At 55.3% G+C, this 17,284-nt stretch overlaps 1 protein-coding gene across 4 annotated transcripts in view; it reads right to left on the bottom strand.

Annotated features, from left to right (window-relative positions):
• Window positions 1-435: 435 nt before the first annotated feature.
• The window catches only part of TJAP1 (tight junction associated protein 1), a 60,059-nt gene continuing 43,210 nt past the window's right edge, over window positions 436-17,284 (bottom strand). For 3 of the 4 annotated variants that reach the window (XM_077813561.1, XM_077813563.1, XM_077813562.1), the window contains 7 exons: window positions 16,335-16,493; window positions 12,664-12,692; window positions 10,694-10,855; window positions 9,938-10,004; window positions 7,986-8,093; window positions 6,601-6,684; window positions 436-4,610 (listed from right to left, as the gene is read on the bottom strand). In XM_077813561.1, the coding sequence (XP_077669687.1) occupies window positions 3,294-4,610; window positions 6,601-6,684; window positions 7,986-8,093; window positions 9,938-10,004; window positions 10,694-10,855; window positions 12,664-12,692; window positions 16,335-16,460 (1,893 nt within the window). In that variant the 5' untranslated portion in view covers window positions 16,461-16,493 and the 3' untranslated portion in view covers window positions 436-3,293. Of the gene's footprint in view, window positions 4,611-6,600; window positions 6,685-7,985; window positions 8,094-9,937; window positions 10,005-10,693; window positions 10,856-12,663; window positions 12,693-14,999; window positions 15,311-16,334; window positions 16,494-17,284 lie in introns of those variants that run through there. The other variant, XM_077813564.1, reaches the window with a different exon arrangement.

Genomic DNA, 17,284 nt, shown 5'->3' with positions numbered 1-17,284 from the left:
CCGAATGAGCCTGAACACCTGACAACATTCACTGTGAGCAACGGAGCAGCTCCCATGGCGTCTATGCTCAGCTGACTTCTCTTCAGTCCAACACTCTTCACCACTCTAAACTCTCCTTCCCCAGCCCTGTTGGTCTGGTCCTGGTGAGCACCGAGTAGATGCTCTGGGCAACGAGACATTTTGAACAAACATTGTGTAGTTAAAGCACAGACGTGTACTGAATGGTGAAAGGAAGAACCAGGACGTCATCTGAAAAGACAGGTCATATGTTCAGTTTATCCCTGACAAGCCAGGAGGTGGCATACGGGACCCTGCACACCTCTGGGACAGCGGCTTGCCGTAAGAGGGCCCCCGGCCACCAGGATGTACCTGCTCTTGGCTTCCACCCAGCACCCCACAGCCACAACTTATTTTTAAAATAGTTTATTTCTGGTTTTAAAATATACATCAGTTTGAAAATCTCAGAAAAAACACGTTAGTTGCAGATGAACAGGCTGGACTTGGGACACTGAAAAGTGCCCCCCTCTCCCCCCCAGAGCCAGTACTGCCAGACACAAGAAGGAGGGCAAAGGCCTGATGCCCCACGGATGCAGCCTCGGAGCAGGTTGCTCCTTCTCTTTTGGCTGCACAACATTCCCCTCACCATTTCTTTCGTGGGCTCTGCTGCTGCCTGGTCACACTCCAAAGGAAATGGCACCTCAGGACCATGGCCTGGACTGGGTCTATGGGCATTCCTTTGCTTCTAGCCTGATGTGATCAAAGGCAAAAGGGAAATTAGCTTTTGCCTTACAGGGACCAGCACACCAACTGCTTCTACAATCAGGTGGTTTTCATCTTGGTCTGAACTGCTCAGGACAGCCAATTGCAGGGCAACCAGGGACCTTTGGGTTGAGGCAGGAGGGGAAGCACCTCTCGCGGAGAAGTGGAGGTGATCGGACCCACCTACACTAACCAGCTCAAGGACTAGACAGCCCAGGCCAGCCCCAGCCAGCCGCCATTGCTCCCAGCATGCACTTGCAGCTCAAAGCTAGGTCATGACACAAGTGAGGCCACCACGCAGCCCAGGAGGCTTGGAGTCAAGCTGTGCTGACAAGGTAGAGTCTGGGCCTAGGAGCCCAATCAACAGGAGAGGCCCTGTGGCCGGGGCATGAAGATGGGGTGGGAGGAAGCAGCAGCTTGGACCTCAGCACTGCAAGGAGGCTACAGGAGAGAGAGGAGCTGGGCTGTGCTGGGCAGGGCCCTCCCCCACACAGAGGATTAGTACCTTGCAGGTTGAGGAGAGGCTCCCACCATTAGCACCAATTTGCTAGGGCAGCTGCTGAAATACTGAGTCCCAGCCCAGCTCCACACTGAGCTGAGTGGCCAAGAACAAGGCAAGTGCACAGGCAGCTGCTGTGACCAGAGTGCCCAAACCTACCCACACAGAAAGCAGCCACGGGCTGGGCCAAAATACAAGGAGAGGGAACAGCTCCCTTTTACAGGCCCTGCAGCCTCCAGGCTGGAGCTGAGAGCAAAGCTTTGGGCCTGGCTGCCACCAGCTACAAACGCAGGGGCTTAGGGAGGGACATTGCCCCAGGGCAGCATCTCTTGCTGGGTGTTTGAATGGGAGCTTCCTTCCTGCAGAGAGAGGCTGCACCCTCCATACACAGCGAAGCACAGAGCAGCAGCTCGCTCTCACTGAAGGAGGACGCTACAGCTCCAGCTTCAAACCCACCACAGCCAACGGAAGGGGGTCCCCAGGCCCAAGGGAGCAGCACAGGGACCATGCCAGTGTGCTGGGTTACACCTTCAGGGTGGGAGGTAAAAATCCAGATAGGCAAGGGCAGGTTAGGAAGCTAGTAACTAGACCCTGGCGCTCTCTCTCACAAATAAAATATCAAACACTGAAAAGGAAAATCGTACCAACACTGAACACAAGGAAAATCACACACACAACTCCAGCCCCCCCAGTGGGGAGGCCTTGGAAGGGCACCGGAGCCAGCCCGGGACCCAGCCAGAGGAAGGGATGCACATGCACAGGGGCCTTCCCAAAGGGCCACTGCTGAGCCATGAGGTACCGTGTCTGCATACGGCAGCGATAAGCCCTGCTCCCAAACAGGTCTCCCTCTCTCCCCAGAGCCCTTGCTGGGGCCCTGCCCAGAGGCAGCTTGCTATGGTCTTTCATTTATTGCTCTCCTGGGGTAAAATCCTGCCCTGGAGTCCATATGGCTCTGCTGGAGTAAAAAGACCTGGATGGGAAGCGGGAGCTGGTGACTCCTGTGAGCAGGACCTCACACCAAACCTCTGGGCAGACAATGGATTGGCTGTCAGCTGCTTTGCTCATTTATGCAGGAAGAGAAAAACAAAACATTTTAAAAGCAGAGGCCTGGAAAGGATTAAAATGAGAAGACGACCCAGGTGTGGAGAATCAGCACTAGCCAAACACAAGCCAGGCCAGTGCAACAGCACCCAGAGATGGAGAGACAAACACACAATCCAACCCACAGCATAGAAACCACTGTCATGGGAACGCTGCAGGCCAGCCTCGCTGAGCAACTGCTGGGGGCAGCTATGGCCCAGCCCCATGGCAGAGGGAACTGGGGCTCTCCCAGGGCATTGCCTCTGCATGAGCCACATGTTGGGTCAGGCCCATGAGCTAAGCAGCAGGGATCTGCAGAGGAAGCTTTAAGGGAGAGCCAGCCATGACTGCTGGCTGGTTTCCACAGAGATCAGCAGGGGGGAAACAAAAAATAGCAAAACAACAGTCCCCAACTCAATGCTTCTGACTCACAGCAGGGGGCCAGCCATCAAGGAGCACCCACCCCGCAGGGCAGTCCTCATGTCCCACTCAGCCTGCAGGGGCTCATGGGGATCAGACAAGACCAGAGCAAAGAGTTTCTATTTGTTGGCACCAGCACAAGTGCGCCCAGGGCCATGGGCATCAGCGTGAAAATGAGGGCATGGACACCAGGGCAAGGTTGTGAGCATGAGTGTGAGGGCAGGCACAGGCCTCAGGGTGAGTAAGGGCATGGGCACCAGGGTGGGGCTGTAAGATTGAGTGTGAGGGCAGGCACCAGATGAGTGGTTAGCACAGGCATGGGCATGCATGCCAGGGCGAGCAAGGCCTCACGTCTGTGTTCTGGTGTGGTGGGTGCGGAACGCCAGCAAGATCCTGGCGCTTCCGGGTATCAAAACCAGAATAAATATAAGGTGGGAGTGGAGCCTGAAGCCCCCTGGGGCATGTGTGGTGCCAGGGAAACCAACCCCATGAGTGGTGAGACAGCTACAGCGCTGCCCTGTGGCGCTGCCCAGCCTCAGTTGAGCAGGTTGCCCTGCTCCTGGGCCTGTGTCAGGCTGTCCTTGCGATGGAGATGGTGGACACCCATCCTCTTAGGGCTGCGGTGTGGCCGTCCTGAGGGAGGCTTGCTCCTGCATTCCCCGCTCTCCTCCAGGGCTCCCCCCGGGCTGCTCTCCTTGCTTGGTTTCAGCAGCATTTCCCTTTCCTCGGCTGGGCTCCCAGGTGAGCCCAGGTCCACATAGTCCTTGTGCTTCTCTGGCGGGGGGCTGCTGGGCTCAGTGGTGCCCCCGCCACTGCCCTGGAGCAGCTTCCGGGCTTCATCCTGGGAGAAGTCCATGCCGTAATCGGAGGAGAAATGGCTCCTGCGGGCTCGGGACTCAGTGCTGTCTGTGTCTACGCTTGAGTCCCGGCTCACGGTCCAGCTGCAGCTCTGTGCAGATTCCTCGCCATCCGAGTAGGCCGAGGCCGCCCTGCCCAGCTCCTGCATGGAGCGGCTGAACCGCTTCTGGAGCTCCGGAGCCATGTCACAGCTGAAGGAGGTGCGGCTCACCAGCACCTGCTCCGAAGTGGGCGGCGCCTTGTCCACAAACATCCGCTGCCAGTTGGCCAGGAGGTCCTCCTCCGAGCTGGCGGAGCTGGCAAAGGCGCTGGGGATCTGGGGTGGGCTGCTGAAAGGGCTGCTCTGCGAGGAGCCGTGTGCTCGAGCCGCCTTGGGAGACGGCTGGTAGGAGCAGCTGGAGGCTGAGTGGCGGCCCTCTGAGACAGGGCTGTTAGGGAGCGTCCGGTGCCGGTCACTGCTCTCGTCCTCGCCCTGCACCAGGCTTAGGGAGATGGCCTGCCGTGTGGCATAGGTGCAGTTGGGCAGGGGGCTGTTCTTTGGGATCCTCACTTTGTCCTCAGAGAACTCAATCACCTTACGCCCTGGGTACATGGGGTGGGGAGGGGAGGGCGTGGGATAGGGGCTCAGCTTCTCGAAGGCAGGCACCTCCTCTGGCAGGCTCTCTACACTGCTCTGTGGCTTGCAGCCCCCATTCTGCTGCTTCCCCCCTTCCCCTCTCTCCTTCCCAGGCAGCCCTGGGCTGGGGCAGGCGTCCAGCAGAGCTCCACTCATGTCCACGTGCACAAAGACATCCTCAGCTATGGGACAGCTGCCACTGCTGGACTTGGCAGAGTTCAGGACCAGTGACTCGGGCTTCTCCAGGACTCTGGCAATCACTGAGGTGGGCACGATGTCAGATGGGGCCAGGGTATGTGCAGCCTCCTGCCCAGGGCCTGGGGACTCTTGGGTGCTGTGCAGGTGCTTATTGACCATGTCCTGCAGCTCATAGGGAAGCTAAGGAGAAAGAGAGAGGGCATTAAGCCTGAAACAGCCCCTCAGGGCCTCAGCAGAGCCAGGAGAGGCTGGGACAGAGCCACAAGCAGCACTTGGGAGACTGCAATACACTGCCTGCTCCACCCAGCCCTAGCTAACACCCCACACTTGTCTACCCCTAACATACTCACCTGCTCCCCACCACCTGGGCAGGGCCCAGCCACTGACATACATGCTGCCCTCCCCACCCTCAAAACAGGTTTGCCCCACAGGAGGAGTTAGCAGAGCTTTCCCAGCTCTAACTTCTGGCTGCAGGATGCTACTGCTCTCAAAGCACACAGGAGCCTGCCCCAAGCCTGACCAAGGGGCCCCATTCGGGAGAGGGAGCAAGGGAAGCCTGCTCACGGGCCTCAGGCCTATAGCTTATGAGAGTGGAGATGAGGCCTAGCTGGTGGGTGCTAGGCAAAGGGGCTATTGATCAGTGGAAAATCAGTTGGTGATTGCGTAGAAGTGACTGAACAGCCCCCACTGGCAGGATCTACAGCTCCCAGGAAGCGCACAGTAATTACAGCCCCACTGCCTTGGCAGCCTGCCCTAGGATCAGTATCGATGACTGTCCTAGCACTTGCTGGTTCCCCAGCCTGGTCCAGCTGCCTCACTGAGGCTTTAGCAGCTGTGGCAGAGCCTTGGTGACCCCCACACTTCACTGAGGGTTTAGCTTTTGGTTCAGAGCTTTCAACAACGAGAATAGTAACATTCAGGGCATGCCAAATGTTTCACTGCACCCTGGAGGCAGCCTCCTTGAGTCCTGGGTAAACTGGCTGCAGGACTAGGGTGAGCACAGACCTGCCACAGCCAGCCAGGCAAGCAGGTCGATTCCACCCTGCCTGTTAAATATCATGCTGCTCTTTGGCCACACAAGCACCATGGTGAAAGATTAGGGTTGGCCTTTGTGGACCCCTCCTCTTGAAACCCCCAGGGCCCCAAGCCATGGCACAGGCTGCTGCAAGAGGGATCCTGCAGTCAGACAAGTGGGCCCAGGGCACACAGATTGGGAATGGTGAGTGCAAGGTAGAAGGTCCTTGCACAGCTGCATTTTGCCTCAGTGGCATCTGAGTGTGGTCGAGCCCTCTGGGGGCAGAATTCAAAGCTCCTGTGAGGGGAGACAGCTGGGAGAGGTGAAGGTTATCCCAGCAGTAACTGATACGGTGACCTCAGGAGCGCTAATTTGAGACATGCTTGGGGGACAACATACCAGTCATGTGCTCACTCACAAAAGACAAGCACCAGGATTGGATGTGCAGGACGCTGGGAGGGCCCTCTAAGGGAGCCCACGTGACGAAGCTTTATGGAGAGGTGATGAGAATCCTGAGGCTGGGGCCAGATCCCGTTCCAGGGGGAAAAAGAAATACCAATACAAACATGGGCTCCTCCCTCATTCCCAGCCTAGTGCTGCACTCAAAGCCTTGCCCGCCCTGGTGCCCTGCCTGTCGGCAGATCTGTGAGCTCCCAGGAGTGGTAAGCATACCCGAATCTGGCACAAGTAGCCGCGTCCGTGAGCCAGACCACCTGCATTCAGGTTCACCTGGCCCCTCAGTAGGCAGGATGAGCCTTGCACGTGGCCAGGTGCGAAGGGGGAGAAGACAAAAGGGTCAGTGAGAGGCCTGCTCCTCTGCCAGCTGCCTTCAGGCACCCGACAGGCTATCGGATTCAAGGCTATTGTGCTGTAGACGACACTCGCTCCCTTGGAAAGGCAGCTCAAGGCTCTTTTTATAACAGCCCCCGACTGAGACGTGAAATGGAGCCAGCCTGAAAGAGGAGCCAGCAGAGACCTTGCACAGAGGGCCGGGAGCTCCTTACACCTTTGACTGATGCTCAGGGGAGCGGGGGTCGGTGGAACACACGGCAGCTCCCCCTACCTGCAGAGGAGAGTGACCAGGTGTGGAGTTATGGGCAGGGAACAGAGCAGCTGTGAGCCCCTCCCACACCCTGCACCAGAGCTGCTACTCACGTCAGCAAACTTGTGGTTCCTGAAGTGGGACTTGTTGCACTTGAGTAGCTGCACTGCGAGGTTACAGTCCTGCCGATACCGCTCCTGCCAAGAGAGCACACGGGGATGGGAGTCATGCTGGCCTCATCTGGTCCCTACACACACACACACACATTGCCAGCAACGCATGTAGGCCCCTGCTGCCTGAGCAGACCCCTCACTCACATGGGGGAGGGGAGGTCAGCCATCCCACACCGGGGGCTCCCACCATTCCCCTGGGGAGGCTCCTTCGCAGGCCAGTACCTCTCTGCCACTCGGCTGAGAAGCTCCTCTCCATTCCAGCCCCTCCCTCCAAGTTTACACTGAGTCTGTAACAAGCTTCTCCCCCTCTTGGGCCTGACACCCCTCAAATATCTGAGGGTCCGTACCGTCCCCCACCACAGGGTGCTGTCAGCCAAACTGGAGAGTTCAGTGCCTAAACAGGCCCTCACAGCCCTTCTCTGAACTCCTGCCAGTGTTAACAAGGTGCCCAGAATCAAGTGCAAGACCTCAGGCACTGTGGCACCAAAGCTGCATGGAGGGACCATCCCTCTCCCGGCTCTGGGCTGCTCAGCCTTTAGTTTTGCAGCCCACATTCAGGTGGGCCTTTTTTGCTGCCACTTCACACAGCAAGCCCAGATCTCATTTGCTCTCTGCTCAACTTGTAGGACTCAAATCACAAGTCATGCTGCTATTTCCTGCTTCCCCTCTCTATTATTTATCTGTCCTCACTGACGTCCTCAGCTCCCCACAATTTCAGCCATGGTTAAGACTACAGTTATGTCACGGAGGTCACAGAATCTGTGATTGCCATTGACCTCCATGACATTTTCTGTCCTGGGGTTGGAGCTCCCAGCCCTGGCGGGTGGGTGCAGCTGCCCAATCTTGGCGGGACCTCTGCGGGCAACCCCCCAGTAGCTGCCCAGACACGGCAGGCAGTTGGGACTCCCCACAGCTACATAGCCACAGCCGCAGCCAGCAGTTGCAGGACCCTACAGCTACCAGCCCCTGGGGCAGGGAGACCGCAGAGCTCTCACGCACCGCAGTAGTGGGGGACCTGAGAGCCCCAGAAGCAGTTGGGTATTGAACCCACCTACCTCTTTTGTCAGGGATATTTTTAGTGAAAGTCGGGACAGGTCACAGGTTGCCGTGAATTTTTGTTTATTTCCCATGACCCGTCCATGACTTTTACTAAAAATATCTGTGACAAAAACTTAGCCTTAGCCATGATGAATGTCAGCCATGTTCTGCTTGCCCCTCCCCATTCATTAGTAAGGAAGTTATAGACCAGACCTTATATTAATCAGCCATGAAACTACCATACATTTCCCCATGTTGAGCAGACAGGCTGTGGACTGGACACTTACATTGAGCTCCTCAAGTTTATTGATGGTAGTTTTGGCATCTAGCAGCTTGTTAGTGAGCTCCACAATCTCCCAGTCCAGGGTCTTCCGGTCCATCTCTGCCTTTTTTATCTGGGGCACAGGAACACAAGATGTAAATTCCACCAGAACAGGCTGGCTTGGCCTCTTACCCCACCTAACCCCCTGCATAACACACAAACACATTCAGCTTGGAAATAAAACCTTCCAGACAGACAGGTAACAGCCCCAGCTTTGCACAGAGGGAGGGTCTCTGATAGCACATAAAGCCAGCCACCTTATGCTGGGCTGCTCAGAATTCTTGCCATGTTTGTTAGTTACTGAAGTGAGGTGAGTTTGATCCTTTGCAGCCCAGTTGCTCTTCCTACCCTTCCTGCAGTGGTAGCATGCAGAGACTGAACTCCCTCTCAGCATTAGAGTCACAAGTGGACTGCACTGGGACTGCGGAAGAAGCTTGCACTGGTGCTTCTCTAGAGATATACAAAGGATTCAGTCCCTGCCAATCCAACACCTTTCACCAGCAGCATAGATCACTGTGTTTGTGACATCCAATCCTCTTCACCAGGGCAACAGGAAGCTGTTGCTCAGAGAAGCATGCGAGTCAATGATAGGTACAGCAGAAGTTGACTCAGCATCAAGAAGGCTCTGCTTTTGCATAAGAGCTCAGGGAAGACTCCGGGGCTTGCCCTGCTGTGAAAGGACCTGTCTGTGCAGTTTCATCTCGGTTAATTCTGTTCCCAAAGGGGAACATTTCCTCACTAGACTCCCCATGGGTTCCTGCTCAGAGGAAACAGACATGAAGGCTAATAGCAGTGGGGGGGCAACAGCTCAGAGCTCCTGATCCAGCTCCTGTACGTTTCCCAAGTCCTCAGGGCCACAGAAGCCCCGGAATCTGCTCTCAGCCTGTGACTAACAGGGCCCACTTGTGGACCAGTAGTGGTAGCAGGGCCCAGTGCGACAGGCAGTGACGCATGCAGGAACAGGGCATTTCTGAAACATGGATTGACTTTTTGGTAACTGCATAAATGATATTAACCCCAAAAGCTCCTAGTGCCAAGGGCGAGAACCGACCCTGCATTCTCTATTATGGACAGGTGACTGATGACGACTAGAACAAGCATCTGTTTACTTACAGTACGGGTGGGCCAAATGGGTTCACAGACGCCCACACCCATAACACAGTATTGCAGCCTGTGGGCATTATGCTTCCTAGCAGGCAATGCTCCATTTGGATCAGAAGCAAATGCTCACATTCGGCTGGAGCACTGCGTGCTAGGACCAGTCGTCTCTGCAGACAGCTGTTTTGTTCAGTAGAGGTGGAGCCTTTGGCTGGATGAGGTTTGGGGCCCCTCAGTCGAGGATGGTACAAGTGGGCCAAGTAATGTGTGACTGACAGTGAAAATGACAGGCTGAGACATGTGAAGAGGAGAAAGAAAAAAACCACACAAACGAAAAGACGCAACTGCAAAAATCCAGTTTTGGCTGAGAGAGGCCTGAGAGGTGAATGCGCCCAGAGTGTGCCAGCAGCAGCATGGGGAGGAGAGAGAGAGGGAGGGAGGGAGAGAAAAGAAACAGCCATGAGCGTTATGAATGCACACAATACACACACACATGCTGGCTCCGCTCCAACAGCCCCAGTCCCCTGGGAGTGATCCCCTGGAGTCTGCAGGGAGCAACACATCCCTGGCACCTTTCAAAGAGGTTGATGCAACATGACAATTACATTGTGGGGAAACCAAGCTCTGGTGCATGATAAAAGTGGGGGCTCAGCAAAGTACCCAGTTCAGGACAACAGGCTAGGCCTGGGAAGGATCATGACCAGAACCTCCCACATGAGCTGCTGTAATGCCTGGCCTGAAAGCCAGGGTCCCTTCCCTCTGTCCCAACACACCAGATTCCCCCACTTCCTCTCCCCAGAGGCTCAGCAGGTCAGTTACCAGGGTATGCAGCTTCTCCTCCAGGTCCTGATTGGTTCTCTGTGAAGCAGTGTAGCTGTTCTGTAACCTAAACAGAGGCACGAATGTCCAAGTGAAAAGGAATCCAGGCCATCAACTCAAGTTCTCTTGATAGCCTGGAATGTGAGAACCGCTCCTCACACAACAGGAAAGACTACTTGCTACAGAGCATACCGACATGTTAACTCTTTGCCCGGATTCTCTCTCTGGGAGGCTGTAATCCCTTCACTTCTCAGGCTAGAGTGGGTCAGTATTTGGACGGGACACCTCCAAGGGAAAAACAGGCTGTTGCAGGAAGTGGTGTGGGCACTCTATAGTACTCAAATGTGGTGGTAGGGAGTGCTGTTCTAACTAAGGTGCTGCCTTTCAGGTAAGACATAAAAAAGAGAACCCAGCCAACTATAGCCACTGATTTCCCTTTGCATTTGTCAGGGTATTAACCCCCAAGTCCTGGCTAAATTCCAGCTCAGACAATTTCATTCTGCCTTTGTACTATTCAAACCGATAAAGAATTCTCCATTTCCTGCCTTAAACTGCTGGGTAGCATTGCTGTGCTCCTCCCCAGAGGTGGTTGCAATGTGTGCTGAGCTTTATCTGTAACTCTCCTAATCTCCCCATACCACATGCCTCAGGTTAACACAACACAGGCTCAGCCCCCTCTAGACAGCCAAGCGAGTCCCTAGGCAGAGGTACCCTGTCTCCCCACAGCCACATCCTCTCCTCTGGTGTTTGCCATACCTACGGAATTTATCCTTGAATTTCTCCAGCTCTTCGCGGTTCTGGCCCAGTTCCAGCTCCAGGTAGTCCTGGCCGGACTCCAGTTCCCTCTCCATCGCCTCCATCTTGTTAGTGACATAGGCCAGCCGCCGGCGCAACTCCTCGTTCTCATGCTGCAGCAGCCTGAGGCACACAGAGCAACAATGCACCATTCAGTAAGCGATGGGGGCTGCAGTCCTCAGTGCAGACACCCAGCGTCTAAGCTCACTTCAGGGCCCTGAGAAGCAGAGACCCCATATAGACACTGATGATGCTCCCAGGTGGTTGTGGGGGCACCATCCAAACAGGTGCTAATGGACCCCATCCCCTTTCCAGCTTAGCTGTTGGGGAGCATGCGGGCATTTCACACGCAGACCTCCCCTGTGAATGGAAGTGATTCTTTAGGCTCAGATCTCATCCCTCCTCTCACACCCACAACGGGACACCATGAGGAGTCCGATGGTGTCTGAAAGATGGCTGTGTGCATGCACTGCCCCCGGAGGACTCAGTTGTTCATCTGGACTCTCAACTATTGTTCTAAGCCCCAGGACAAGGACTTTGGGAAGAGGCTCTGCAGGTCAAGAATATGGGGCATTGGCCGAGCTGGGGGGAGCAGAACTGGACTAATGGGGGGACGCTGAAGAGGACAGGAGTGAGATGCATGGACAGAGTTTGGGGGCAGTTGCAGAGCCCCTCCATGCTGTTGCTCATGCCGTGGGTTTTGTTTTTTTATGAGCAGTCAGGGCCTGTAGCAATAAACTAAACTGACAGGAGGGTCAAATGCAGCAAGAGGCATGCGTCTCTGCTCAGCTGAGAAGATGAGAAATTCAAGCCCTTGCTTCCTGGCAACACAGGTTGCTCTCTACTCTTGGAACCAGGGGCAGAGAAGCATAAGCAGCCCTGCTATCCATGACACCAGCTCCCGCTCAGGTTGCAGCATTTGGATAAAGTCCACTAGCCAAATGGGCTGCACAGCTTAGGTGTCTCTCCCTGGAAAATGAAACCCACTCAATAATTTATTCCAGCCCATACTGCAGGAGTTGGAGGTGAAAGAGGCATCACAAATCCACAGCCCCAACCAAAACCCTAACCCTAAACATGCAGTAAAGCAGGAGTCCCTGCAATTGCTGGGCCAGCAAGTGGGGAGCTCGAGCTGCGGAGGGAAGCATGGGCAGCATACGCGTTATGGGGAGATGCTGTGGCAGCCTCCAACAGGCCCCATTATAACACTAAGTGCTGTGTTCCCCTCAAACAAAGAGACTCACTCCTGCATGTGCGCTTTCACTGTGCTCAACTGTTCAGAAAAACCTAGAAAATACAGCCTCTCTCTAGCTGCGTCAGTTTGTTCTTCACTTGGGATTTTGAAGGGACTGAGATCTTCAGAGCTGCGTCCTGCTAAGATTCTGTCTGTGCAAAAAGTTTTCATTCACAGTCAGCAGGGGGAGCTCACACACTACAGTGAGTCACACCAAAATGGTATATTTGTGGCACCTTAGAGACCAACATAAGCTGTAGCTCATGAAAGCTTATGCCCATTAAATTTGTTAGTCTCTAAGGTGCCACAAGTGCTCCTCTTCTTTTTACCAAAATGATAGCGCTTTGAGTTTTTCTCCCTTTGATGGTGAAGAATAGATGTTTAGAATCAGGAGTGTTTGCCCCACCACCTCAAACTGTAACAGCATTCAAGGGACCCTGAGATGGGTCTCCTAAAGGCATCCCATCTGCAGAGCTCTAAACTGTCCTTTCAGGGAATGCAGAGAACCACGGCAAAACTTGGCAAGTGGGAGCAGATCAGAGAGACACCTTCCCCAGTCTCTCCAAATGGGCCTAGCTTCTCAACAGAAGGGAAACCCACCATGCAGATTCAAAGGAAGCTGGACAATGGGAGGTGGGAATCAGCACACACACAGCTGCAGTGAGATTGGAGCATGAGTAGGGAACAGGACACTTACTTCATCCTTTCTGCATCCGTCAAGGGCTCCTGTGGTGAGAAGAAAACAGCTGTAAGAACCTCTCAAAATAGGTGTCAGATTCAAGCAAGTACCAAAGGGCAAGATTTTGAGAAGTGAACTCCTCCCACCTCCCTGACAGCTCTGGGCAGGCCATGTCCTGCATAGCTAGCACTCTCCATGCACTGCTTCTCAAACTAGTCAATATCAAGAGAGACCACATGGTTTATTTCAGGGTCAGCAGTAGTCTGGGTTAAACAAGAGACCTTCACAGAGAGCCTGCAACTTCCTTCCCCCCGTGCTACAAGTTCAGGGACCCCGCAGTCATCACCCCACAGCTGCTGCCTCAATATTCAGCAGCCCCACAATGTCTGGGTGGTTAGGATGGGAGTCTCGTGGACCTGCATACACAAACCTATGATCCCTTCACTGTGGTGGTAACACCCCTGTAGATAATGAAAGAACTGCTCTAAGTGGCTGAGGAGCACCTTTTCCATTTGCTTCACCCAGGTAAGCCCAGATGAGGGTTCCTCTGTGCTCAGCTCAAGCTGGTTACTGGAACCAGGCTCCTGGGTGAACCTGGACACAAAAATAACAGGCAACATGCTAAAGGCCAAGCAGCCCAACAGAAGGGCCTACAGTGCTGAGAGCAAGTCACCTGCGCCTCTCCAGCAGGCACCCCCACAACACCAGAGCTCCGGCACATAGGCAGGGACAAGGGAGTGGGTATGAGCAGCTTAGCCTCCCCACTCTGTGCATTTGATGTGCTAGACCAGGTAACAGAAGCTGCCTCTCAACATGCCTCATTTGTGGCTGGGAGGAAAATTCCATCTCCAGAGCCAGTTCGTGCTAGCAAGGATGGCCCTTTCTGGAAAGAGGAGGCTAACCCTGGAAGCTGGAGGTTTCTCTTTGGAAAGCCCAGGTTGTTTTCAATGACTTGAAACAGCGGCTTTGGGACATACTGGATGGAGCCCTGGAGCCTTTGCTAAGCAAAGCACACAGGTCCCCAAAGATGACACTGCGCTTCAAAAGGTGCATATTAACAGACGTACAAGGTCCGCACATGGGACCCTGCCACAGAGATTTCCTTGGAACAGATTCAGTGCTAGCAACAACATGGTATAGAAGCCAGCCCAATCATGACCCTAATGCACAGTGGGGCCATTTCTCGCTCCCAACAGCCTAGAGTGCACTGCACTGGCCCATGCTGCACATGGTGGCCCCATAGCTCTGGCTGCACTAGACATGCTGTGTCCCCGACACTAAATGCACTGCAGCAGCCTGCACTGCATACAGCATGATACTGTCCCAGTCCCAAGTGCACTTTATTAACTCATACCATACGCAGCATCACCACCCTGCAACTGTCTCACCTCTGAGGACTACAGCTGATACCAGGCAATCAGGTGCACAAGAATCAGGCCAGGAGACGGGTGATTCCTGTTTAAATGAGTCAATGTCCCAGGAGCCCGCTGGGTGGATGGAAGGGGAGGGGTTGGCAGCTCTTCCAGACAAGGACTCTACCTCAATAGACAAGGGACTTCTCACATAAATATGGGTCTGATTTACCAGGGTATCCAGCCATTAAAGCATTAGGAGGATTCAAAGGCCCGCATAGGGCACTAGACCATCCCGCTGTGTCCAGCTCTGCACACTGGTATCCTGCAGTCTGCTAGGCAGATTCTAAACCCTGGAAGGCAGACAAGCCCCTTCAGTGGGGAAAGAGGCACCAGCTGCTGCTTTTATGGCTAACAACTCCAAGGGGCAGCTGTTCCCTTCTCCCCTTTGAACAGAGGCACTCCACCTGGGTCACAGCTGGGAGCAACACAAACAAGGAGCAGGATCTGCAGCCAAACAGGCCAGCAGGGAGGCTGGAGGTTCAAGAGGCATTAGCACCACATGTGTGTGTGGAGCACAGAAGGGCTAGGTCTGGGGAGTCACAAGGGCGATGCTCTGTCCCCTCTGAGGTCTTAGCATTTTGCTCTTGGGCACCCCTAACAGCCAGTTCAGGAGGAGCCTCCCAGTGGGGAACAATGGGGGTTGGTGTGAGGGGGGCTGGGATGAAGACTGTACCCTAAGTGAGCCTCAGAGAGCCCCTCACACCACTTGGGAGGTCAAAGTTGCTTGGCCAGGCCTCCCTGAGGCAATGGAGGCTCCACATTCCATAGATCAACATCTGAATGGATGAGATGAGAGTTCAGACACAAATGCCCTGCCCCTCACTCCCCACATCAGCACTAAGGGCACCTCTGGGAGCCGAAGGGGGTGGCCATGGCCTTTTGGAGACCTCTGTCCCCATCCTGGGTGAGGGGCCTGGGCTCCAGGACACTGGCACCTACCTTGTTTAGTGCTAGGCTGAAGGAAGGGGAGGTTCTAGGTGAGGCAGTGCCCTCCTCCTGGCTCCGGTGTGTCGGAGGGGAGAAGGATGCACTCTCTAGGTAGCCTGGCTCTGTCATGGGCTTCTGGCCAGGTTTGGTGCCAAGATGCTGAGGCTGCACTTGCCGCAATTGGTGCTTGCTTCGGTCCCTCTCTCTGTCCCTTCCTCCCTCCTGACTGGTTTTCCATGAAGGCAGCAGTTGCTGCTGCTGCTGCTCAGAGGACACCCCTGCCAAACCCAGCTCTGCCAGCTGCTGCAGTTCATACTGGCACAGATCCACTACCCGCCTCTCCAGGGAGAGGAACTTCTCCTTGCTGTCCTTCCTCACCAGGATGGGCTTTCTCCTCAGCCTGGGGGCCCTCTCAGCCTCCTCAGGGGGCTTCCTCCGGCAGGAAGCCATTTCCAGACCCTCACGCTTCTTATCTGCCTTTCTCCTGCTCAGGCGGTGGCTCTTCTCAGCTACTCGCTTGGCCCCCTCAGGCTGGCTTTCCTTCTGACCTTCTGGAGTGGAGCCTCTCAGTGAGGAAGGAGAGTCCTGGCCTCCCGCTCCTGCTCTGCCCTCCCCCAGGGATTGCAGGTGGACAGGGCTCAGCACACGGTGGGTGATCTCATCCAGGAACTTGGAGAACTGCAGCTTCTCCTCAGTGACTTTCTCCTGGCGCTTGATGGCATCGGCAGTGCTGCTGCTGCGCTCCAGCGAGCGTCTCTCCCTCGGGCTGAAGCACAGCTGAGGGTCGCTGTACTTGCGCGAGCTGCGGCCATGGGCCAGCGTCTCCACTGAGCGGGACTTGCGCAGGCTCTCGGGGCGCACTTCCAGCATGCCCGTCTGCTTCAGGATCCCTTTGAGAGGCAGATGGGTGGCAGAGACCTGGAACTTCCTGGGAGCTAGGACCTCGGCAGGCTCTTTGAACATGAGGGAGCGTTCCAGGCTCCTGCTCTTGAAGGAGCAAGTCGGCCTCCGGCCTTCGTCTCCAGACACCACAACCGTCTCCACACTGCGGCTCATGAACTTACTGAGACACCCCTGGCTGGGGTGCCGGCAGTGCTTCCCGCTCCGCCTCCCTGCCTTCCCACTGTGCGGCAGCACAGGTGACAGAGTCCGGCTCTTCAGCTTCAGCTCCGCTCGGCACCCTGCTACCTCCTTGTCACTGCTTGACTCCAGGGACCAGGAGGAGGAAAAGTTAAGGTTGCGCACCTCAAACCCATCCACCTGTTTGAGCTGGCCTGCCTCGGCGTAACTAAACCCCGCCTGCTGGCGTAACGGCGCCAGGCCCTTAGCCGCCCGGTTATCCGTTACCTGACTCTGCTCAGCCAAAATCACGCCATCTTGGTCGTCTCGAAGGATGGGCAGATCATGGCGGATCTCGCGGTGCTGTGGCGGTGCCTTGCGGTAAGGCTTCTTGGATGGAGCTGTGCTCGTCATCCTCCCTCCTGCTTGGGTGCGACAACTGGTCACCTGCCAAAAGCAGAAAGGGCAGAGAGAAGAGGGTCACCAGTGCCCCAGCCAGCCCCGAGGGCTTCCCAGCAGCAGGAGATCAAATACCCTATGCTCCCCAGCAGCTTCCCATCCAAAGTGCTGAGAGAGTAGGAGGAGCTGGCAGCCCTGGATCCTGGAACAGCAGCCGCGGCAGGGAAGGGGGACAGAGAAGAATTTAGCTGTGTCCTTCTCTCAGCCAGCGCAAACGGAGAGTTGGCACATCCTCCCCCCCCGCCGCGCGCGCACGCTGACGTACAGCGTGTGTCCAGATTATATATAGTAAACGAGAACAGGCCTCAGAGCAGCATATTGATTGGGCTCTTTAGGAAACGCCTTTTCTAATATGGAAACTGCAAGCCTGACAGGCAGCAGCGACGGTCAGGGCAGGAGCTATTGATCTCGCACTGTCACTGCCACCAGGGGCTACAGTCACTAAATGAGCAGCCAGAGCCAAGAAGTCCTTGGCTTGCACTAGTTAAAGCCAGCTTGTTCCTGGGTGTCTTGAGAGGGACTTTCTTGGGATTTGGGGAGCTGCGACTCAGGGGAGAGAAAACAAATACAAGGCACCATCAAGGCACAAGATGGCAGCTGGGGTGCGTGATGCCACCCAGCCTTCAGGCAAGAGGCTGGATTATGCCATGTTCAGTAGTAGCACTATGAGGAAGGACAGATCAGTCACCACCCACCCCTCCGACCTGTGGCAGGCTCAGACTCCCAAGCTTCAGGAGAAGTGGTGCAGGATCTGAAATGGGGCAGAGACAGCAGAACTA

This window comes from Eretmochelys imbricata, chromosome 3 (genome assembly GCF_965152235.1).
Source record: "Eretmochelys imbricata isolate rEreImb1 chromosome 3, rEreImb1.hap1, whole genome shotgun sequence".
NCBI lineage: Eukaryota > Metazoa > Chordata > Testudines > Cheloniidae > Eretmochelys > Eretmochelys imbricata.
Note: the sequence above shows the minus strand (reverse complement) of the source record. Positions and strands in the feature narration are given on the sequence as shown.